General features: G+C 37.2%; 1 protein-coding gene across 1 annotated transcript; it reads right to left on the bottom strand.

Moving 5' to 3' along the window:
- Positions 1-322: 322 nt before the first annotated feature.
- LOC127423517 (cytochrome P450 4F3) lies at positions 323-24,891 on the bottom strand. The gene is made up of 13 exons (XM_051667900.1): positions 24,724-24,891; positions 24,311-24,519; positions 10,238-10,382; positions 7,673-7,726; positions 7,465-7,592; positions 4,074-4,195; positions 3,688-3,976; positions 3,552-3,618; positions 3,350-3,476; positions 1,596-1,729; positions 1,348-1,412; positions 1,147-1,229; positions 323-1,039 (listed from the first exon to the last, which is right to left on the bottom strand). Exons 2-13 carry the CDS (start codon positions 24,506-24,508, stop codon positions 859-861), a joined length of 1,593 nt encoding a protein of 530 aa, XP_051523860.1. The 5' UTR covers positions 24,509-24,519; positions 24,724-24,891; the 3' UTR covers positions 323-858.
- Positions 24,892-25,761: the final 870 nt, after the last annotated feature.

The raw sequence follows: 25,761 nt of genomic DNA on the forward strand, positions 1-25,761 counted from the left end.
ACTACTACAGTAAAAGCATGGTTACTACCATATTATTGTAGTTACTACCATATTACTATAGTAAAAGCATGGTTACTACTACAGTAAAAGCATGGTTACTACCATATTATTGTAGTTACTACCATATTACTATAGTAAAAGCATGGTTACTACCATATTACTATAGTAAAAGCATGGTTACTACCATATTACTGTAGAAAAAGCATAGTTATTTTTAACCACATCAAACCTTTCTCTCAACTCCCCACCATGTCCAAAAAAAACAAAACAGAAAATCATTCATTTTTACGTATTATTATAAGTAGTATTAAAGGAAATACACTTGAAGATGCAATTTTACTTTAATTTCTGTATTTCCACCAGACTATTGGCATGCAAATATCTCCGCTGTGTGGCAGGTGCAAATAGTCACTCTATTTATTTATATGAAAGTAAAGTTTAAGTAACAGAAAGCTGATGATGCCTCAATATCCAGTTGCATTAAATCATTGTAAGTGCACTAACAATCATGCTGTATGTCACTTCAAAACAACAGGAAAGCAAAACAACATAATTTACAACATTAACAGAGTAAAAAAGTTAATAAAAACAAAAGAACATGATGTTGCATGAGTTAAAATAATACACTTTGGCTCATAAATCCATCTTTAAAAAATGTAATAACAAAGTAAATTGACATTACAGTACAATTCTGCTTTAATAGTGGTTATACGTATGGATAAAAAGGCAGACCTGAAATACAGTAGTAAAATTTTTCATTTTCAGACTGAAATTCACACATATATCCAAATCATACAACTTATGATTTACTGTAAATTCTCTCATGTGTGTGAAGTCAGGTGAAACTGATTTTTATTTTTATTTTTTGTCACTTTGTCTGAGCATCTCGAGGTTTAACATCAGGCCTCCTTCTGCTCTCAGAACCAGGTTATAGAGACGCCGCACCGGTTTGGGTCCCGGCAGAATTCGGAACATCGTGAGAGTCCGAGCGACCACCACCTTTATCTCTGCCATGGCAAAGTTCTGCCCGATGCAGTTCCTAGCAGAAACACACAGAAGTGAGAGCGGCCGGTCTGTGATTGGATAAAGATGACAGAAGAGAAAGCATCTGATTGGTGAGAACAGTGTGTTGTGGATGAACTGTACCTGGGTCCTGAAGAGAATGGAATAAACGCATGAGGAGATCTTCCCTTTGAGTTCTCGGGGTCGAACCGCATGGGGTCATACACCTGCACAGAGATATAGATTATTTACAGCGGGAAAGATGACTGACTTCATTGAATTCACTGTAGATTAGATCAGTGGTGTTTGTAAAAAACTGGAATATACAGCAGTGAGTCTTCTCACCTCTGGATCAGTCCAGACATCAGGGTTACGGTGAATACCATATATACTTATCAAACAGAGACATCCTGCAGACAGACAAATGGTTTAAGGTGAATCTCATTAACAATTTTCAATATTCCTGCCACTCTTGAAATATGACTGAACGCATGAAAAGTCCATCAGCAGTCAGACCTCATTAAGCACCCTGTGTTTAATATGATGTAATGAGGCGTGTGTGTGTGTGTGTGTGTGTATGATGTAATTATTACCAGGTGGAATGACACAGCCTCCGGGTGTCTTCATGTTCTGTGAGTAGTATCGAGTCAGTGCCAGCACAGGCGGGTGAAGCCTCAAACTTTCCTTGATGCACATGGTGGTGAATGGCAGCTGGCTTAGTTCTTCCCTACAGCCAATCAGAGTCAAGCAAAATACTGTAAAATTATTCCCAAAGATCCACAGTAATCACCTAAGCAGTCAATGGATATGTTTGTAATAGCATACCACCATTCCACTATTACTATTTCTGTAGTATGCATACTTTGCAAAGGTGACTTAAAATGTTTGCCAAAAGTGCAGTGTAAATACTGTCTAAAAATATTTTGCACATGTTCATTTTGACTTATTATTTGAATGAACTGTCAAAATGAAGTGTGACAGATACAAAAAAGTGCTGTATGTCACTGCAAAGCAACATTATTTACAACAGAGTAACAAAGTTTATACACGGCATAAAATCATTAGGTTAAGATCAGAAAATAAACTTTAGATTTTCCTTTGAATAATAAAAAATATATATATATTTTTCCCCCCCAAAAAATCATGTATGTGAATGAATTAATTTATATTATATAATATTTATTACATTTATACAAACTTTTATATTTCCCTTTGAATAAAAAAAAACATGTATTCAATTATTTATTTATTTTTTCCTTATTTTCTGGTATAAATATATAAATATCCTTAAAACAAGAAAAAATACTTGAGAATCAGACTGATATTAAGCTTTGTTTTTAGAGAACAACATTTTGTTAGGTTTATGCTTAAAACCAGAAAATAAACTTGTTTATTTTAAAATAAATATTTAGATTTGCCTTTGAATTAAAAAAAAAAATCATGTATTTAAAAAAAAAAAAATCATGTATGTGAATTAATTAAATTATATAATATAATATAAATATTTATATAAACTTTTAGATTTCTCATTGAATAATTGTTTTTCTCAAAAAATCATGTATTTAAAAAAAATCATGTGAATTAATTAATTTATATAATATAATATATTATATATTTATATAAACTTTTAGATTTCCCATTGAATTATTTTTTAATTTATTTTTTCTCAAAAAAATCATGTAATTATTTTTTCTTATTTTCTGGTAAAATATCTAAACATCCTTAAAACAAGAAAAAGAAGATATTGAGAAGCAGATATTAATTAATACTGAATTTAATTTAATAAAATTTCTAACAAACTTAACCTTAACCTGTTTAGGTATTTTTTCTGGAAAATAAGACAGAAATACTCTAATGGGAAAAATAAGAACATTATTTTTGCATTGTATACAAACAAAAAACATGATGTTGCATCAGTTAAAATAATAACAGTATTAATCTTTTTCCACGATTATTTGAATGGACTGTCAAAAGTTACGATATTTTTACACAAAAGTATATATTTTTTTATATATTTCTAACAGGATAACTGGATGCCAAGTTTTGCATTAAACATGCATGTGCTGAGGTAATGTGACAACAACATACAGTACCATACTACTGTTTTCTATCATACTAAACTTAGTACTGGTGCATAATACTCTTTCACATACAATTTGTAAAAGGTAGTAGGCAGTATACTGTGCAGTATGCAGTATGTTGTGTGCTAGTTTCCACTCCAAGCACAGCCATTAACATACAGCATCACCTCCTATTTGTAATGGTCTTATAGTTATTTAAAGTTCTACATAAAAGACTGCAGAATTCTAATGGTCTAGAATTAGAGAGGAATAAAGTGTGTTCAGACCAGCTGATGTCTGTGTTTCTGTCCCGCATCACTGATGTGATTTCGTCTCGACAGCGCTCCTGATAATCCTGATGCATGGCCAGATTATAGAAGATCCAAGAGAGAGCGCTGGCCGTGGTGTCATGACCTGAGCACACACAACAGAGATGATTTTTATCATACAGCGAATCAATGAATGAATGAATATGAAAGCTCCACTCACCTGCAAACATGAACATATCTGCATGTGCTTGAATCTCCTTGTTGGTGAGTCCTTCTCCATTCTCATCCTGTACACAGCAACATCAGTGTTATTATGATGTTGGCTACTTTCGAGACAAGTGGAATGTGTCACTTACTTTTGACAACAGCAGTAAATCGATGAGGTCTGTGTCTTTCTTTTTGTATCCTCCTGTGTATTCCAGGTTTTCTGTGTGGTTCTTTGCGGACCCCTGCTGGTTGAGTTGTGAACGGCGCTCTTGTACAATATTAGCAGTAAAGCTGTGTACGATGTCACAAGCCCTGCGAAAGTGCCGTCCCTGTTCAGAGCGCCAGTACAACCAGCCCCAATGATAAGGAAGATAATGCTGTCTCTGAATGACCAGTTTAGACAACTCAGAAATAGCTGTGATGTACTCACAGGGTTTCCTGAGAGAGAGAGAGAGAGAGAGAGAGACAGAGAGAGAGGTGAGACAGATATTTTGCTTGTGTGTTTTCTTATATGCGTGTAAACAGACACACTCACCCCTGGCAGTGACTGTCACAACTGAAAGTGCATTTGAGTAAACTGTCCAGAGTCATTGAACTCATGTGTTCAAACATGTCCACACTGTTCTGTCCCACCGCCAACAGAGAGCGCCATTTATCCTGAATCATAAAACACATGCAACAAAAGAACAGCTTTTTATGAACATCAGAACAAACACACACTCTACTTCCGTTTTCACTGCTGATTCTTTACATCTTTTTTAATGTGGAGACACAGCTAGAATTACTTTTAAATAGGGCTAATTAATCGCACCGTTTTCTGTGATTAATTTCTGATTACATGGTACTTTAACCCTTTAAGCTCTGAAGGTGTTTTTAAAGATTTCCTGTTTCAGTGGCATATCCAAAATTAAAGGCTTATAACGCTACAAAAAAAAAAAAAAAAAAAAGGCTGGGCATAGAAATGCATCAATTCTTGGATTACAAACTCTTCAGACATGTTTAGTAAGTTCTGTTCTCTGTTGTGTGTGTAGCTGTGTTGTGTTCTGTTGTTACTATCGCTGTGGATGACCTGTTTTTAGATAAACAAAATGAGTTTTCGCTTGAACGCCCCAATGTCACGAGGGTGCTGCGTGAACTGTTGCTCTCGTGTCCTATCATGAACGCACACAGGAGATCAACGGTCAGTGAACATTTTCACTAAATAATAGATTTGATTTCAGTTTGTTTCGCACCAAATCTTATCGTATGCTTTCATGACAATCATGAGTCTCATGGAATAATTTATTAGACTTCTGAATTATACTTTTGTGTTCTTTTGAAGCTTCCATAAACTGCCATTGTATGACATCACTGAGCACAACATTTATTCACAATTTCTCCCTTTGTGTTCAGAAAAAGAAAGAAAGTCATATAGAGTTATAACAACACAGGGGTGAGTAAACAATGACTGAATTTACATTTTTGGGTGAACTATCCCTTTAAATATATACTGTCATTCTTTTACTCAAACACTTCAATGTAATCAATTCATTAACGTAAGTTCTCAGTCTGAATAATTCCTAAAACCTTCATGAAATTAAATCAACATAAAATCATAATTTTTTTTGATAATCCGTATAACTAGTATTAGAATAGATATTTCAAATAAAAAACAGAGGAACTCATTACATGGGCACATTTTGAGTTTTGAAAGGATTTTTGTCACTTTCTGTGGAATGTTTGTGCCAAACCGTCCTTAATTTCTGACACTGCTCGACAGCAAACCCGCAGCTTGTGTGTGAAAGTAGCAAAGTGCTGTTAGTCATTTCACATGCGAAGAGGATGTTTACATAGAAGTCTTAAAGACACAGCAACAAAAAAACAAATAAAACTGCCAGTTTAATTGTGAGTCAGAGAGAAGGTGGAAAAAATTCACGAAAAACTACATTGAGTATTTTTGCCAAAATAAATCTGACTAACATTATAAGTGGGGGAAAACATTTTGAAATGGCCCTGTTAATGTTTTTGCTGGCAAATGATCTGACAAGAACATCCAGTAAATGCTTGATGTGATATATGCGATAACAGTTTTTCTTCTCTTGGGTCAGCAGTTGATATTTCTGTGAGCGTGTGTGCATGTGGCTGATGCTGCCAAAGTAAACACGCTAGCTGTGAGACATGTGAAAAACAACAACACACAAGTATCACCACCAGCAGGGTTAGAAACTGATCTGTCAGCCGAGATAGGAACTAATCCATCATCACAGTGGGTTATTTTAGCAGAGCTACAATCGTGCACTGTTTCTGTTGGAAAATAAAACTGCACATGCACAATACCAGTAAATAAAAAGTTGGCATGTCCTGCAGTGTGACATGCTATAATCCATCTAAAACTATTTAAACAGCATTTTGCTCATTTTTTTTTATTTTTATTAATGGAGAGACTACATTAAATATTTTATATTTTAACACCGCAGGGCTATTTAATATTAAAAGCTTTAACCATTTAAGCTCTGAAGGTGTTTTTAAAGATTTCCTGTTTCAACGGGATACCCAAAATTAAAGGCTTATAAAAAAGGTTCAAGTGTTTGTTATCATTTGAAAGTAAAATTTAAAAAAATGTAAATGATATAGACTATAATACATTCTGAGACTCTCAACCTAAGAAACTGCTGAAAAATCTCACCAAAATTGTTTTAGACAAATTTTCTTTTTTTCTTCTTTTTCTTATTTGATATTATATATCTCAGGGTGTAAATAAGGTGGCTCCAAAAAACTGCTTTTGTTTTGTTCCTAATCGTGTCAAGTGTATCTGAGAAATTTTTTTGTAAAATCAAAGCAATCAAAAGTTATAGCATAACAAAAATAATTTATCCATGTGTCCAAAAACCTCTCTAAACAAATAAAAATAATAATTGTACACAAGAACTAATTACACATGCAGACACAACAATGACTAAACGTTTGCATAGCATGCAGACATGATTTTAGTAATGAGATTTCAGAGAATGAGTTTCATTCTGTGTCATTTGGGTCATCATTGAGTCTGTGTCATGTATTTGGCGCCATCTCCTGGTGGCCATATGTAACATTGTGCTTCATGTGGATTATCTAATGATCTATACATCTGATTACATTGTGTGTGGGCTCGTTTGAAAGTTAATCACCTCCTCTAATTAATGATATTTTATGTTCCGTTTAATTTGCGTGAAGTTATAAGCAAAAACGTGGCTTATCAGCAACACCTAAATAATTGTCAAAGACATATACTTTGCTATTACTTGATATATTTTTTGTCTGTGAGTAAAACAAATAAGCTGGTTGTATTCTACTCTTTGAGAGCTTTTCATCAACATATGACACATGGCTATTTGATCAATTTGATGTTTTTACTGATTACAATAAAATGTACAGTGTAGTTTTTTTTTTTTTTTTTTTAATAAATTATCAAAACGGAACTCTTCTGATTTGTCTGCAAATTTCAAAGCACTTGTTCAGTTTTGGTCATAATGTCTACATGCATTGGAAAGTAGAGCTTCTAAGCTTTCAAACGATACCGATTTTGTGCTGGTCAAGACTGTAGTTATTAATATTTTGATGATTTTCTTTTTTTCTCGTGGGCCCATTGGCGGGCCGGGCCGAGCTTAAAGGGTTAAAGAAATAATGACCAGTTATACCACTAAAGAAATACACTTTCCCTAATACATTCATATACATTTTAACCTTAAATCTCAATTAGAAAAGTTAATGGACATGTTATGTGTCATATACCCTAAGAATAATACTGTCTCATTTTAGACCCATCTGTAAAGTATTATCTCTCATAGTGTTGATAATTTTACACCATTTTGCTTTTTTTTGTGATCTGATTTTGCTTTGATGTGAATGTTTAGACTTATAAATATACAGATTCAACATAGAAGTTTGTGGATGTGTGTTGAACATACATGCATAATGTTGGTGGACTGGTTGAATATATAAACATATTTTTTGAGGATGTCGAAATGAAAAGCTGGAGTTAGAAGTCGACGGTGGCGTGACCATTCCTGACCGTTCTGTAGCAGAAGACTCTGACCTGTAATACACACAGGAAGTGCTTTATACACTTTAAAACTTCTCATACAAACTATATGCATGTAAGAGGACATCGCTTACCCAGCCAGGGTTTCATGAACCCATAGAAGAGCTCGTCTTTGAATGTGATAGAAGCTGTCAGAACAAATATAAAGTGGTTATTATAAAACGTAATTTATAGAAACCTAATTTATAGATCCTTTATGCACAGCTAGTGATGGATCATTCGTAAACAAACACATGGAATGTGTATCAATACATTTTAGCAAGTTAAATTTTTGTACTAAAATGAACTGATCAGAATCGTGGTAAAAAAGAAAAAACAACATTTGTGCTGTTTCAAAACCTAGTGAGTTGTCTAAGTATGCAACGCATAATTTCATTTAAACTGACTGATCTCAGTTCAGGAGACTCTGTGCCATCAGTAAAGGGTTAAACTTTCGACATACGGACTCATGTGACAAAACAACATGGCGCCAATCACAGCGGAGTTTGTTTTTGGGAGAAACGGCAACAAAACTACATCTGGTAAGAAACCTAATTAAGTTTTTACAATGAAACCTGTTTGAGTCAAAAGATTAGAGTCTCTAGTTTCATCCGATATGCCATTTTTTCCATTAGAGCGATATATCGCGAAACGGCACGCTGTTAAACACAATGACCACGTATGTGGACTATAGGCTCATTTTCATTTAAAATCTCCTTTATTCACTGTGCATCACATTGAGAATTAATGGATGCATCCAAATCTGGAAAATGTTGTTTTCAGGCACTGTATACGGAGTTAGAATGAAAATAAGGTGCATTTCAAACTGTTCTGAGACCAGTGCACTACACACAGTAGTCCAGCAACCATGAATGGTATGTGCGCATTAACAATCGCATTTACTCAAAAAATACAGAACTGTATATACAGTGCATAGTGAATAAGACATTTGCTTATAGCGCACATGAAGCACTTTTACCTTGGGTTTTACCTTGGGTTGCAAGGTAACAGATGTCAATTCAGCCATTAACTGATTAGGCAGCAAGATAGCTGACTTGCTATCTTGCTGCCTAATCAGTTAATGGCTGAATTGACATCTGTTTTGAATGAATGGAACTCTTAAGGAAACTGGTCTTGGAACAGTTTGAAAAGCACCTTATTTTCATCGTACCTCCGTATACACCCTCTGGAGGCAGCATTTTCCTGGTTTCGGATGCAGCCTTGAAGCTGCACTCACACGCTTGTGTGGATCAATCACCTGACAGTTTAAATGACCTGGATCGCCTGCTTAGATTGTCATGGACTGACCGTCATGATTTGTGAATGAGAGGAACTTTTGATCCTGATCCTGAAGTTTTTGATTCTGGCTGACAGAATATGCACTTCAGAGGAAGATATTAGATGAGCGCTTGACGGGAAGAAAACGCTGGATTTGCGTGTGGTTCGTGAATTACATCTGTTTAAACGAGGTACCTGCATATTTGCAAATGGTATATAATGCAAGTTTTATTGATATTTGCATTTTATCATTAGAAAAGAAAGTTAAAGGTGACAGGGAACTGTTGAGGAGAGGCTGATAGAATACGTGCTTCAGAGGAAGATTTATCCACAGGATACTGGATCTGCTGAAGTTTTGTGAGGTTGGTTTATTACATCTATTTAAACGAGATATGTGCATATTTGCAGATGGTGTATGATATTACTTTTACTGATATTTGCCTTTTTTTCATTAGACAAGACAGGGAACTGTTGAAGAGAGAGAGGGGGAAAGAAACAGGCGAGCGCTTTAACATTATGAGCTCAAACACGTCTGTCGTGGCTATTATAGTTGTAGCACGATGGCATGTAACATGAAAGCAAACCGTGACTGGTCGTTTACATGTCTCAGTCGCTTCACATACAAGCAGGCGATTTTCGGCACCCTCAAGAAACAAATTGGCCAAACAGGAAAATGTATCGGCCGATGCCGATAATTAAAAAATTTCAGAATATCGGCCGATTTATTGGCCTCGGCAATATATCAGTCGACCACTACAGGGGAGCATCCTATAGCTCTCTATGCAGTTAAGTGCATTCACTCCTAAAATCTGATCAAAAGTTCAGTTTCAGGCTGCAGATGATGTTTGGATCACTCAACATGTTTGACGGACATGTGACAATGATAATCAGTACATAGATTCAGAATTTATAATGTATCATTTTATTTTAACATGGTTGACAGTGATTGGATGATGTTGGACATTACTTTGAATCAGAATTAATTATGCTAATTTCTGATGTAATGTCTGTAACATCTCAAAAACATGAATAATCAACACTCCTGGAAACATAATAAATAATTCGATGAAAAAAATCTGACTTTCTATAACTTGATATTATTTACAATTTCACAACTTACGTCCTGCTGTCCACATATGTGAACAGCGGGACAATTTGCTCTAGAATTTATTTTTTTGGTGTGTGTGCATGTTTCTTAGGTGTTGCTAGTTACAAATCAAAAAGGGGAATGGAAAATGTACACAGCAGTCACACTCGGGTCTCAAGAGGTTAAATCATCTTAGGCTCGGCACGAAAGAATGATTATGGTGCCTTCTAAGATACCATCGAGCTCAGCACGTTATGTTTGGTGTGTGTTTCAGATATAGATGTGTGTTTCTTACCAGAGGCTGTAAGAAGGGATTTGACGTAGTCTGGATGGAAAAGACGGACCATGTTGTAGAACGGACCCAGATACCAAGCACAGGAATGAACATACTTCCTGATTATCTCATCAACCGCCTGTAGTCCCTCTTCATTATGACCCATCTACAACACACACACACACACATTTAATTATCTTTCTAATGAACTAGCCTCTAAATCTAACCATTTTCATTAAGACATTGTGTTGTTTATTTTAGTGTCAGTCGATTCAAATATTTAATCACGATTAATCACATATTTTAAAAGTGCTGAAATTTGACTCTATATATACTCCTTTTCCTATCAAAATGCATTTCGTTCCTTCTTAGAAAGAAAAGAAAACAATATGTAACAATAATGTTTTATTAACATTTTCCAAACAAAGCCTTCCACAGTATTAAGATAAAAATGCACTAAAATAGCACCAAATCAAGTTACATTAAAGGATTAGTTCACCCAAAAATGAAAATGCATTCATTGTTTACTCACCCTTGTGTTGTTATTGTCATGATAGGGCACGAGAGCATCAGTTTACGCTGCCCCCTTGCGACATTGGGGCATTTTTCTAAAAACAGGCCCTCCACAGCGATAGTGATAACAGAACACAACACAGTTGCACATGAAACAGAGAACAGAACTTACTAAATATGTCTGAAGAGTTTGTAGTTTAAGAGCTGATGCATTTCTATGCCCAGCCTTATTTTTTTGAATGGAGTTACTCGGAAATCAAACAGAAACATAGAGGAGGCTGCAGGCAGCCACAGTCAAACCGTGTCCTAAACTGATGGCAAACGGCACAAGATAAAAGGTATATTTTCTGTGTTAATCAGAGTTTTTGTCCTAACCAGCAGTGATGAGCGTCGGTACATTCTAACGAAAGCTTGCGCTTTTCTGTTTTGGTCATTGCACTAGTAAATCCGTCCACTGTGAACTGGCACCAGTCCAAAAACGTTCAAACAAATAAGGCTGGGCATAGTTTTTGCTTGAATGCCCCAGTGTCGCGAGGGGTCTGCGTGAACTTTTGCTCTCGTGCCCTATCATGACAATAAAAACACAGGGGTTATTGGTTGCGTATTCAGTGTAATTAAATCTCTTAAATGCAAATCCTCCACAATATTAATCTGCCAATCGTGAAGCCACATTGACATGATTCTTTCGCTTTGAACTCCACATGAAAAGCGCTTGCAGGCTTCTGCCTCAAGAACAAAAATTATGATTATGGCTGTTGTGGCTTTAACACTCAACATGATGTCATTGTTTGCATTGTGAAAGCCCATTATATGTATTCTGTCTCTGTTTCCCTCTGTATTGAAGAGAAATGACCGATTCTCTTATACATGGGAAGATACCAACCTCTGCGGCTTTACCATAGGAGAGAGCGTAACGGTCAACTTGAATCAGCTGAGTCTTGTAAGCCAATCATATAATGGGCATGACGTCAATGAACCGCATTCAGAGTGTTACGACAGTAAATCACCGTTTGCGGATACCATACAAATGATTTGGGAGAGCCATAAAATGAAGCCTACATAGCTTCAGAAACACAAATATAACACTGCAATGCAATGATGACAAAGATGACAACAACAAAAAGACAGATATCCCTTACAAAACATTACTGTGGTGATAGAAAGGTTGTAATTGGATCAGATGTACTGTGGTACTTCTTGGTAGTTAATGTTTACCATATTCATGTATCAAATTCATTTATTATTAATTTACCATGGTGTTATCATAAAAAACATGATAACACCATGGTAAATGTGCAAAATGTGGTATTACCGTGGTACAATGTCCAAAATAACATGATAACACCATGGTAAATGTGCAAAATGTGATATTACCGTGGTACTATGTCTGAAAAAACATGATAACAACATGGTAGATGTGCAAAATGTGGTATTACAGTGGTACAATATCTGAAAAAACATGGTAACACCATGGTAAATGTGCAAAATGTGGTATTACAGAGGTACAATGTCCGAAAAAACATGCTAACACCATGGTAAATGTGCAAAATGTGGTTTTACTACGGAACCATGTTCAAAAACATGGTAACACCATGGTAAATGTACAAAATGTGGTATTACAGTGGTACTATGTCCGAACAAATGTGATAACACCATAGTAAATGTGCAAAATGTGGTATTACCATGGTACGATGTCCAAAAAAACATGGTAACACCATGGTAAATGTGCAAAATGTGGTATTACCGTGGTACAATGTCTGAAAAACATGCTAACACCATGGTAAATGTGCAAAATATGATATTACAGTGGTACAAAGTCCGAAAAAACTTGATAACACCATGGTTAATGTGCAAAATGTGGTATTACTGTGGTACAATGTCTGAAAAAACTTGATAACGCCATGGTAAATGTGCAAAATGTGGTATTACCGTGGTACAATGTCCGAAAAACGTGATAACACCATGGTAAATGTGCAAAATGTGGTTTTACCGTAGTACAATGTCCGAAAAACGTGATAACACCATGGTAAATGTGCAAAATGTGGTTTTACTATGGAACCATGTTCAAAAACATGGTATAAACCATGGTAAATGTGCAAAATGTGGTATTACAGTGGTACTATGTCCGAAAAAACTTGATAACACCATGGTAAATGTGCAAAATGTGGTTTTACTACGGAACCATGTTCAAAAACATGATAACACCATAGAAATTGTGCAAAATGTGGTATTACAATGGTACTATGTCTGAAAAAACATGGTAACACCATGGTTAATGTGCAAAATGTGGTATTATACAGTCCGGACACCATACAAATGAATGGGGAGAGCTGTAAAATGAAGCCTACCTGTTGCATTTGTTAATTTAGTTATTGATTAAATAACAATCAATACTGGCGGTTAAGGCTTTGGGTTACCAACAAGATGGTCAGGGGTTCAAGCCCCAACACCACCATGATGCCACAGTTGGGCCCTTGAGCAAGGCCCTTGACCCCACCTGCTCCAGGGCCACCGTATCATGGCTGACCCTGCGCTCTGACCCCAGCTAGGCTGGGATATGCAAAAACAATCTTTGACTCAAGATGGCACTAAGTATGGCTGCTGCGTTGCGAGCTCCGACACAACACTGCATTTTTTTTGTATGTTTTGTTCACAATTCTATGTATTTTTGTCTTGGATGTTGTCTGCCTTATTGTCTATAACAGACAAACAATTTTGGACATTGGTTCTGCAATAGCACATCGAAAACCGGACTTGAAATTCCTCAATGCCGACCCGCTGTTTACAAACACGCCAGCGGAGGCCTTTGTCTGGGCAGCCCGGCCGCGGAAACGCAGAAGGAAAAGGGGAAATAAAGCCAGCGTTCTCATCAGAGTAAGACATCACGCAAATCAACCCCCGTTACCCAGTATTCTACTGGCAAATGTTCAGTCTCTGGACAACAAGCTCTGCGAGCTGAGAGCGCGAATCTCTTTCCAACGAGGAACTGCAGCATTATCTGCCTTATGGAAACTTGGATGTCTGCTGAGATTCCAGATTCAGCCATCGAGCCCGCGGGGTTCTCCGTGCACCGAGCGGACAGAGCGAAAAACCTCTCAGGTAAAAGCAGAGGTGGTGGTGTATGTTTTATGGTCAACAAATCCTGGTCAGAGGAACATACATTCTATCAAGTCTTTCTGCTCTCCTGATCTGGAATTTCTCATGCTTCTGTGTCGACCATTCTGACTACCGAGGGAATTCACAGCGGTCATTATCACAGCTGTGTACATTCCCCCACAAGCTGAGACAGACCGGGCACTCAAAGAGCTGTATGGGATCAATCGCACCAAAATACCACCAACACATCAGTTTCAACACATGAGGGACCGGGTTTTGGACCATTGCTACTCTCCCTTCCGGGATGGCTACAAATTCCTCCCCCACCCACCATTTGGCAAATCAGACCACTCCTCCACTCTGCTTCTGCCCGCTTACAGGCAGAAACTGAAAGAGGAAGCACCCACCCTCAGAACGATCCAGTGCTGGTCGGACCAATCAGACTCTACGCTACAGGATTGTTTTGATCACGTGGACTGGGAGATGTTACGGTCCGCCTCTGATGACGACATCGAGCTTTACACTGATAGCGTAACGTGTTTCATCAGAAAGTGCGTAGAGGATGTTGTTCCGACCAAAACAATACGGATCTACCCCAACCAGAAACCATGGATAAAAAGCGATGTTCACGCTGCACTTGATGCACCTCCGCTTTTAATTCCGGGAATGCGGAGGAGCATAAACAAGCCAGATATGCACTCCGCAAAACTATCAGAGCAGCCAAACGCCAGTACAGGAACAAGATTGAAGGACAGTTTAACACCACCAACTCTAGAAGCATGTGGTAGGGAATTAATATAATCATGGACTTTAAAGTGAATAAAAACTCCGCCGTGAACACCGCTGCCTCTCTTTCGGATGAGCTAAATACTTTTTATGCATGTTTCGAGGGAAATAACACCGCCCTCGTGGAGAGAGCTCTTGCGGCCGAAGCTACAGAGGTTAGTTCACTCTCCATCTCTGTAGCGGATGTAACCCGATCCTTCTGACAGGTGAATATCCATAAATCCGCAGGTCCAGACGGCATTCCGGGCCATGTCATCATAGCATGCGCGAACCAACTGGCTGGTGTTTTTACGGACATTTTCAACCTTTCCCTCTCCTTGTCTGTGGTCCCCACATGCTTTAAAACATCCACCATTGTGCCTGTATCAAAGCAATCAAAAATAACTTGCTTAAATTAGTGGCGTCCTGTTGCTCTGACCCCCATCATCAGCAAATGCTTTGAGAGACTAATCAGAGATTACATCTGCTCTGTGCTGCCTCCATCACTGGACCCATTGCGGTTTGCTTACCGCAACAACCGCTCCACTGATGATGCCATTGCATCTACAATACACACTGCTCTCTCCCACCTGGAAAAAAGGAACACTTATGTGAGAATGTTGTTTGTAGACTACAGCTCAGCATTCAACACCATAGTGCCCTCCAAGCTTTATGTGAAACTCCGGGCTCTGGGCTTAAAGAGCTCGCTGTGCAGCTGGATCCTGGACTTCCTGTCAAGCAGACACCAGGTGGTTAGAATGGGCAGCAACATCTCCTCATCACTGACCCTTAACACTGTAGCCCTGCAGGGCTGTGTTCTCAGCCCACTCCTGTATTCCCTGTACACACATGACTGTGTGGCAACACATAGCTCCAATGCCATCATTAAGTTTGCTGATGATACGACGGTGGTAGGTCTGATCACTGTCAATTATGAAACGGCCTACAGAGAGGAGGTGCACACTCTGACACGCTGGTGTCAGGAGCACAACCTCTCCCTCAACGTCAGTAAGACAAAGGAGCTTGTGGTGGACTTCAGGAGAAAAGACAGAGAACACAGTCCCATCACCATCAATGGAGCATCGGTGGAGAGAGTTCCTGGGTGTCCACATCACTGAGGAACTCACATGGTCGGTCCACACTGAGGCCGTTGTGCAGAAGGCTCATCAGCGCCTCTTCTTCCTGAGACGGCTGAGGAAGTTTGGAATGAACCGCCACATCCTCACACGGTTCTACACCTGCACTGTAGAGAGCATCCTGACTGGCTGCATCTCCGCCTGGTACGGCAATAGCACCGCCCACAACCGCAAAGCCCTGCAAAGGGTGGTGCGAACTGCCAGACACATCATCGGAGGTGAGCTTCCCTCCCTCCAGGACATATATACCAGGCGGTGTGTGAAAAAAGCTCGGAGGATCATCAGAGACTCCAGCCACCCGAGCAATGCGCTGTTCTCACTGCTACCATCAGGTAGGCGGTATCGCAGCATCAGGACCCGCACCAGCCGACTACATGACAGCTTCTTCCCCCAAGCAGTCAGACTTTTGAACTCTTGATCTCTCACGATCAAATACACCAGCACTGCACTTTATTAATCTTGTTATCTCACACTGGACTGTCTTAAATTATATTCTCTCTTAACAACACACTGGCAACTTACTATCAACCGACAGTCTGAATGTCAATACAGTACAATACAACCTACTGTACATTTATATATCCTATATATACTATTTTTATTGTATAATGTGTATTCTATATTGTGTGTATTGTATATTGTACAATATTCTATATTGTGTGTATTGTATACTGTATATTGTATATTAATATTTGTATATTGTGTTGTGTGTAAATATGTGTATATTATATATGTAAATTGTGATGTATAAATCTGTTTATTGTCATTTGGTATATGTCTCATCACTGTCATGACTGCTATGTTGCTCAGTACTGCACCCAACACTTTCACCCACTATTGCACTTGTGTATATGGTTGTGTGACAATAAAAGTAAAGTGAAAGGGAAATGAAAAACAACATCTAACATGCAAATAACACTGTTTAGCAAAGCTGATTGGTCACCTGTGAGAAAACAGTCCTGAGAACATCCCCATAAAGTAAACCTCAGACTAAAGATAACAGATTAAAACAAACACTCTGAGATGCTACAGATTGACTTAGAGATATTGCAGTAAAACCTACAAAGCAATACTGTAGTGTGACCCCAGAAATAAGCATGTCTCAACAGATTCAGGCAGTGTGTAAATATCACAGTTGTTTTGTTTTAAAGGATTTCTGAAGACGAATTCAGCAACTGAATACTTTACCTAGAGAACAATTTGACTTGAGGTCTCAGAACCTGTTTTTCTCCTTTGACTGCCAAATTTATGGTGATTATACTAACGTTCATTGCCAAGCATGTACACTTTCTGCAGCTTTACAGCAATGCAGCCTTTCTGTTTACTTTCATTATTTCCTCTTTTTTTAAAGAAGTGATAATGTCTTTTCTCTAAGAGCAAGTTCCTTGTTTCGCCTTGAGACATATTGCTGCACAAATTGCCTTTTCTGTAGTTGCATGGTTTACTCATGCAACACATCTTTCCTGAGCAAACCGTGCTGTTGTACAATATTTAGAAACTCTCAAAGTCTTTTGAGACATACTGTACAAACACCAAAATTACATCACTCGCCCAAAATTACAGTCCCAAAAGAAAGGGTGAACACAAGCATAGTTTCAGAAACACAAATATAATATTGCAATGCGATGATGACAAAGATGACAACAACAAAAAGACAGACATCAATTACAAAACATTACTGTGGTGGTACAAAGGTTGTAATTGGATCAGATGTACTGTGATGGTTAATGATAAACTTATTCATGTATCATGGTATTTTCATGGTGCTGCAATTTAACTTGAACAATAACATGCTATTACTATGGTATGTGTTCAAAACACATGGTAAATGTGCAAAACAAAACATGGTATTACCATGGAACCATTTCAGAAAACATGGTATTACCATGGTACTTTGTCCAAAAAACATGGTAACACCATGGTAAATGTGCAAAACGTGGTTTTACTACAGAACCATGTCCAAAAACATGGTATAAACAATGGTAAATGTGCAAAATGTGGTTTTACTACAGAACCATGTCCAAAACATAGTATAAACCATGGTAAATGTGCAAAAAAAAATATGGTATTACCATGGTACTTTGTCCAAAAATCATGGTAACACCATGGTAAATGTGAAAAACTTGGTTTTACTACTGAATCATGTCCAAAACATAGTATAAACCATGGTAAATGTGCAAAAAAATGTGGTATTACCATGGTACTTTGTCCAAAAATCATGGTAACACCATGGTAAATACGCAAAACGTGGTTTTACTACAGAACCATGACCAAAAACATAGTATAAACCATGGTAAATGTGCAAAAACATATGGTATTACCATGGTATTTTGTCCAAAAATCATGGTAACACCATGGTAAATGTGAAAAACTTGGTTTTACTACTGAATCATGTCCAAAACATAGTATAAACCATGGTAAATGTGCAAAAAAATATGGTATTACCATGGTACTTTGTCCAAAAATCATGGTAACACCATGGTAAATATGCAAAACGTGGTTTTACTACAGAACCATGTCCAAAAACATGGTATAAACAATGGTAAATGTGAAAAACGTGGTTTTACTACAGAACCATGACCAAAAACATAGTATAAACCATGGTAATGTGCAAAAAATATGGTATTACCCTGGTACTTTGTGCAAAAATCATGGTAACACCATGGTAAATGTGAAAAACGTGGTTTTACTACTGAATCATGTCCAAAACATAGTATAAACCATGGTAAATGTGCAAAAAAAAATATGGTATTACCATGGTACTTTGTCCAAAAATCATGGTAACACCATGGTAAATGTGAAAAACTTGGTTTTACTACTGAATCATGTCCAAAACATAGTATAAACCATGGTAAATGTGCAAAAAAATATGGTATTACCATGGTACTTTGTCCAAAAATCATGGTAACACCATGGTAAATACGCAAAACGTGGTTTTACTACAGAACCATGACCAAAAACATAGTATAAACCATGGTAAATGTGCAAAAACATATGGTATTACCATGGTATTTTGTCCAAAAATCATGGTAACACCATGGTAAATGTGAAAAACTTGGTTTTACTACTGAATCATGTCCAAAACATAGTATAAACCATGGTAAATGTGCAAAAAAATATGGTATTACCATGGTACTTTGTCCAAAAATCATGGTAACACCATGGTAAATATGCAAAACGTGGTTTTACTACAGAACCATGTCCAAAAACATGGTATAAACAATGGTAAATGTGAAAAACGTGGTTTTACTACAGAACCATGACCAAAAACATAGTATAAACCATGGTAATGTGCAAAAAATATGGTATTACCCTGGTACTTTGTGCAAAAATCATGGTAACACCATGGTAAATGTGAAAAACGTGGTTTTATATGCAAAACTGGTTACTGAATCATGTACCAAAAACATAGTATAAACCATGGTAAATGTGCACAAAAGTAGTATTACCATGGAATCATATTAAAATATATGGTATTGCTGTAGTACCATGTCCAAAAACATGGTTATACCATAGAACCACAAGGTAGATGTGCAAAAACTTGGTATTAACATAGAACCCTATCAAAACAAATATTGTATTACCATGGTACTGTCCAAAAACACATGGTAATGCCATGGTAAATGTGCAAAAAATATGGTATAACCTTGGTACTTTATCCAAAAACATGGTAACACCATGGTAAATATGCAAAACGTGGTTTACTACAGAACCATGTCCAAAACATAGTATAAACCATGGTAAATGTGCAAAAAAATATGGTATTACCATGGTACTTTGTCCAAAAATCATGGTAACACCATGGTAAATACGCAAAACGTGGTTTTACTACAGAACCATGACCAAAAACATAGTATAAACCATGGTAAATGTGCAAAAACATATGGTATTACCATGGTATTTTGTCCAAAAATCATGGTAACACCATGGTAAATGTGAAAAACTTGGTTTTACTACTGAATCATGTCCAAAACATAGTATAAACCATGGTAAATGTGCAAAAAAATATGGTATTACCATGGTACTTTGTCCAAAAATCATGGTAACACCATGGTAAATATGCAAAACGTGGTTTTACTACAGAACCATGTCCAAAAACATGGTATAAACAATGGTAAATGTGAAAAACGTGGTTTTACTACAGAACCATGACCAAAAACATAGTATAAACCATGGTAATGTGCAGAAAATATGGTATTACCCTGGTACTTTGTGCAAAAATCATGGTAACACCATGGTAAATGTGAAAAACGTGGTTTTACTACAGAACCATGACCAAAAACATGGTATAAACCATGGTAAATATGCAAAACGTGGTTTTACTACAGAACCATGACCAAAAACATAGTATAAACCATGGTAAATGTGCACAAAAGTAGTATTACCATGGAATCATATTAAAAAATATATGGTATTGCTGTAGTACCATGTCCAAAAAACATGGTTATACCATAGAACCACAAGGTAGATGTGCAAAAAACTTGGTATTAACATAGAACCCTATCAAAACAAATATTGTATTACCATGGTACTGTCCAAAAACACATGGTAATGCCATGGTAAATGTGCAAAAAAATATGGTATAACCCTGGTACTTTATCCAAAAAACATGGTAACACCATGGTAAATATGCAAAACGTGGTTCTACTACAGAACCATGTCCAAAACATAGTATAAACCATGGTAAATGTGCAAAAATATGGTATTACCATGGTACTTTGTCCAAAAATCATGGTAACACCATGGTAAATATGCAAAACGTGGGTTTACTACAGAACCATGACCAAAAACATGGTAACACCATGGTAAATATGCAAAACGTGGTTCTACTACAGAACCATGTCCAAAACATAGTATAAACCATGGTAAATGTGCAAAAATATGGTATTACCATGGTACTTTGTCCAAAAATCATGGTAACACCATGGTAAATATGCAAAACGTGGTTTTACTACAGAACCATGTCCAAAAACATGGTATAAACCATGGTAAATGTGCAAAAAATATGGTTTTAAAATATCAGCTAATAATTTGTTTGAACAATTTCAATCGGGTTTCCATCCACATCATAGTACGGAAACCACTCTTGTCAAAATTACTAATGATCTGCTGTTGGCTGCGAATTCTGGTCAGCTGTCTATACTCATTCTTCTTGATCTGAGTGCGGCCTTTGATACGATCTCACATAACATCCTCCTACACAGGCTGGTCTCAGTTGGAATTACGGGCACACCCCTGTCTTGGTTTCGATCGTATCTTTCTGGTCGCACTCAGTTCATACAACTCAAACATTTTAGAACTAAATAGTCACAAGTGTTCCTCAAGGCTCAGTTTTGGGCCCTCTTCTATTTATTATTTATTTATTGCCCCTTGGTCATATATTTAGGAAACATGGTGTCAATTTTCACTGCTATGCCAACGACATCCAGCTCTACCTGTCTTCCAAACACACTTCTTCACTTCCTCCTCCCTCTCTGTCCAGCTGTTTATCTGAAATTAAAAACTGGTTCTCATCTAATTTTCTCAAATTAAATTGTGGTAAAACCGAAATTCTCCTTGTAGGCGCCAAATCTAATTTGGCAAAAACTGACAGTTTTTCTGTGACTATCGATCAGTCCACTGCTTCTCCTTCTTCACAGGTTAAGAGTCTGGGTGTCGTCATTGATAGCACCTTATCTTTTGAAGCCCATGTTAATAATATAACTCGCTCTGCATACTTTCATTTACGTAATATTATTCGTCTTCATCCCTCTCTCACATTGAACAGCACTGCCATTCTCATTCATGCACTGGTTACATCCCGTATTGATTACTGCAATGCTCTCCTCTCTGGTCTTCCTTCCAAACTTCTTCATAAACTTCAGCTGGTCCAGAACTCAGCTGCATGAATCATTTCTAGAACCCCCTCTTTTGAACACATTTCACCTGTTCTTCAACATTTGCATTGGCTTCCGGTTAAGTACCGAATTGAAATCTTGCTTCTTACCTACAAGGCCTTAAATAATCTTACTCCTTCATACCTCTCTGATCTTTTTCGTATCTATACACCTATTTGTACCCACAGATCTTCCTAATCAACTCTTCTTGTCATACCACATATTCGTCTGAACACTATGGGGTCTAGAGCCTTTAGTTACACTTATGGAATTCTCTTCCTCTGGATATTCATAACAGTGATAGTCTTCATACTTTTAAATCTCGTCTTAAAACTCACCTTTTTAAATAGGCTTGTTTATGACTGTGCATGCATTGAGTTCATACTTTGTATCTTCCAATGTTTTACTGTATATCAAAGTATTGTTTGCTTAATGTTGTTATTGTTGATGCTTTCAAGGATGATTTTTTTTGTGTTCTGTTTGTAAGGTGACCTTGAGTGTTGTGTAACTCACCTATAAATAAAATGTATTATTATTATTATCCTGGTAAACGTGGTTTTACTACAGAACCATGTCCAAAAACATGGTATAAACCATGGTAAATGTGCAAAATGTGGTATTACAGTGGTACTATGTCCAAAAAAAAAAAAAAATGTGATAACACCATGGTAAATGTGCAAAACGTGGTTTTACTATGAAACCATTTCCCAAAACATGCTATCATCATGGCACTATGTTCAAAAACACATGAAAATTTTATGGTAAATAAGCAAAATGTGGTATTAACATGGAACTGTGTAAAAAAAAAAAAAAAAAAAAAACATGGTATCACCATAGAACCATATCCACAATATATGGTATTCCCATGGTACTGTCCAAAAACATGGTATTACCATGGAACCATGTCAGAAAACATAGTATTACCATGGTACTATGTCCAAAACATGGTATTGCCATAGTACTGTTGAAAAACATGGTATCAACATGGTACTAAGTCCAAAAATCATGGTAATATCATGGTAAATGTGCCCAAAAGTGGTATTACCATGGAACCATATCCAACATATATGGTATTACTATGGTATTCTTGAGAAAAAAAATGGTTTTACTATGGTACTGTGTCTAAAATACATGGTAATACCAAATATGGTAAATGTGCAAAAACTTGGTATTACCAAAGAACCATATCCAAAATATATGGTATTGCCATTGTACTGTCCAAAACACAAATACCATGGTAAATGTGCAAAATCATGGTATTACCATGGAATTATGTCAGAAAGCATGGTATTACCTCTGTACTATTTACAAAAAACATGGTAATACCATGGTAAATGTGCACAAAAGTGGTATTACCATGAAACCATATCTAAAAAATCTGTTATTGCCATGATACTATGTCCATCCATCCATCTATTGATGTACAATTGAAGTCAGAAGTTTACAAACACTTTGGTTGAAGTCGTTAAAACTCATTTTTAACCACTCCGCAGATTTCATATTAGCAAACTATTGCTTTGGCATGTCGTTTAGGACATCTACTTTGTGCATGACACGAGTAATTTTTCCAAACAATTGTTTACAGACAGATTGTTTCACTTTTAATTGACTATATCACAATTCCAGTGGGTCAGAAGTTTACATACACTAAGTTAACTGTGCCTTTAAGCAGCTTAGAAAATTCCAGAAAATGATGTCAAGCCTTTAGCCAATTAGCTTCTGATAGGAGGTGTTCTGAACTGGAGGTGTACCTGTGGATGTATTTTAAGGTCTGCCTTCAAACTCAATGCCTCTTTGCTTGGCATCATGGGAAAATCAAAAGAAATCAGCCAAGACCTCAGAAAAAATATTGTGGACCTCCACAAGTCTGATTCATCCTTGGGAGCAATTTCCAAAAGCCTGAAGGTACCACGTTCATCTGTACAAACAATAGTACTCAAGTATAAACACCATGGGACCACACAGCCATCATACCGCTCAGGAAGGAGACTCATTCTGTCTCCTAGAGATGAACGTAGTTTGGTGCAAATCAATCCCAGAACAACAGCAAAGGACCTTGTGAAGATGCTAGAGGAAACAGGCAGACAAGTATCTATATCCACAGTAAAACGAGTCCTATATCAACATAATCTGAAAGGCTGCTCGGCAAGGAAGAAGCCACTGCTCCAAAACCACCATAAAAAAGCCAGACTACAGTTTGCAAGTGCACATGGGGACAAAGATCTTACTTTTTAGGGAAATGTCCTCTGGTCTAATGAAACAAAAATTTAACTGTTTGGCCATAATGACCATCGTTATGTTTGGAGGACAAAGGGTGAGGCTTGCAAGCTGAAGAACACCATCCCAACCGTGAAGCATGGGGGTGGCAGCATCATGTTGTGGGGGTGCTTTGCTGCAGGAGGGACTGGTGCACTTCACAAAATAGATGGCATCATGAGGAAGGAAAATGTTGTGGATATATTGAAGCAACATCTCAAGACATCAGACAGGAAGTTAAAGCTCGGTCTCAAATGGGTCTTCCAAATGGACAATGACCCCAAGCATACCGCCAGCGTTGTGGCAAAATGGCTTAAGGACAACAAAGTCAAGGTATTGGAGTGTCCATCACAAAGCCCTGACCTCAATCTGATAGAACTGAAAAAGCATGTGCTATCTATCTATCTGTCTCTCTATCTATCTGTCTATCTGTCTGTCTCAGGTAAACTCACCAGCCCCATGTGTCCCAGTATCCAGTTTCTCTGCGGTGGTTGACTGAAGCATCGCAGCGCGGCGCGTTTCCACATGATGAAGGCGAGAAGCGTCGCGAGCCCGCACAGGAGCGTCACACCGGACAGCGAGAGGATCCCGAGCACCGAACAGCGCGAGAGCAGCGAGCCCAGAACACCGATCAGACCCAAAGACATCATAAATCCTGAACCTGATCAATACAACACCATCACAGAGCATAACTATCATTAACATAAAGACAGGATATAAAGGGTTTACTTTCGCTGCAAATTAAAAAATAAATATAAAACCATACAGAGGCACTGGTATAAACTGTTATAAACACACGTATATACTGCTGTAAACACATTTATACGTAGTTTAATGTAAAGATATCATTTATTAGTATACAGACCTGAATGAGAAGCGACTGAAAGTGTGTATGCGCCTCTGACAGATGAAGATTGTGACAGTTCAGCAGTTCCGGGTCCTGATGAATCGCAGAACAAGCTCTAACAGACTTTTTGTTTATTACTGTCCGTCGCTGAAGGTTTTTGAAGTGTCATTTGAACATCACAGTAAAGTGAAGAAAGCGCTCAGTGGTCAAGTGGGTTTATTTAATACACGACACGAGCTGTCAAGTGTGTTTGACTGCCCACATGAGGATAAACGATGAATAAAACAGCCGTAAAATAGATGTTACATTTTAGATGTAATGCGTTTTTTATTTTATTGTATTAATTTAATTTAATTAATATTTTTTTAAATAAATAATAAGATGATAGTTATGTAATTATGAAATATTTTTTATGATTACATTATTCATATTCTTAATTATTCTTAATAGTCTCTTAATTTATCTACACAAAGTCTCTAATGTTAAATATGGTATTTAATTATATTTGGAGTAACTCCGCCCTCTTTTGGAGTAACTCCGCCCCTTCTGGAGATCCCGCCCCCAAACTTGAATATTTTACACCATTTGATTCTGTGCGCAGCGCTGCAGATGGTGCTGAAAGATTGCAACATGAAAGATTCAGATTTATATTCATTTTTGTGTCTGTAAAGTGTGGTCTAACACAGTTTTTTCTTTTATGACTAAAAAAGTAGTTTATAGTGAGTGTATATTGAGTATGTTGTAACTTGTATATGCTTATCTTTCTATTTCAGTTTTCTGAGCATTTGTGTCAGGGGCATTTTGGAGTCTTTTTAGCTGTTCTGGGATGGGGTGATGTGAGATTTCTTTTAATATAACCGATTTAATGTACATTGCACTCCTGTAATTTGTCTTATATCTGCAGTGAATGAATTTGTTTTTGTTTGTTTGTTTGTTATTAAATAACCACTTCATCCTGTTTGTTCTGTGTTCTAAAGATGAAATGTTTTACTGAGTGAGGAACCGCTCCAAACGATTCAGTATGTGAGGTGAACCCCTTACGAAAATTAACCATGG

The sequence above is a fragment of the Myxocyprinus asiaticus genome, chromosome 32 (assembly GCF_019703515.2).
Source record: "Myxocyprinus asiaticus isolate MX2 ecotype Aquarium Trade chromosome 32, UBuf_Myxa_2, whole genome shotgun sequence".
NCBI lineage: Eukaryota > Metazoa > Chordata > Actinopteri > Cypriniformes > Catostomidae > Myxocyprinus > Myxocyprinus asiaticus.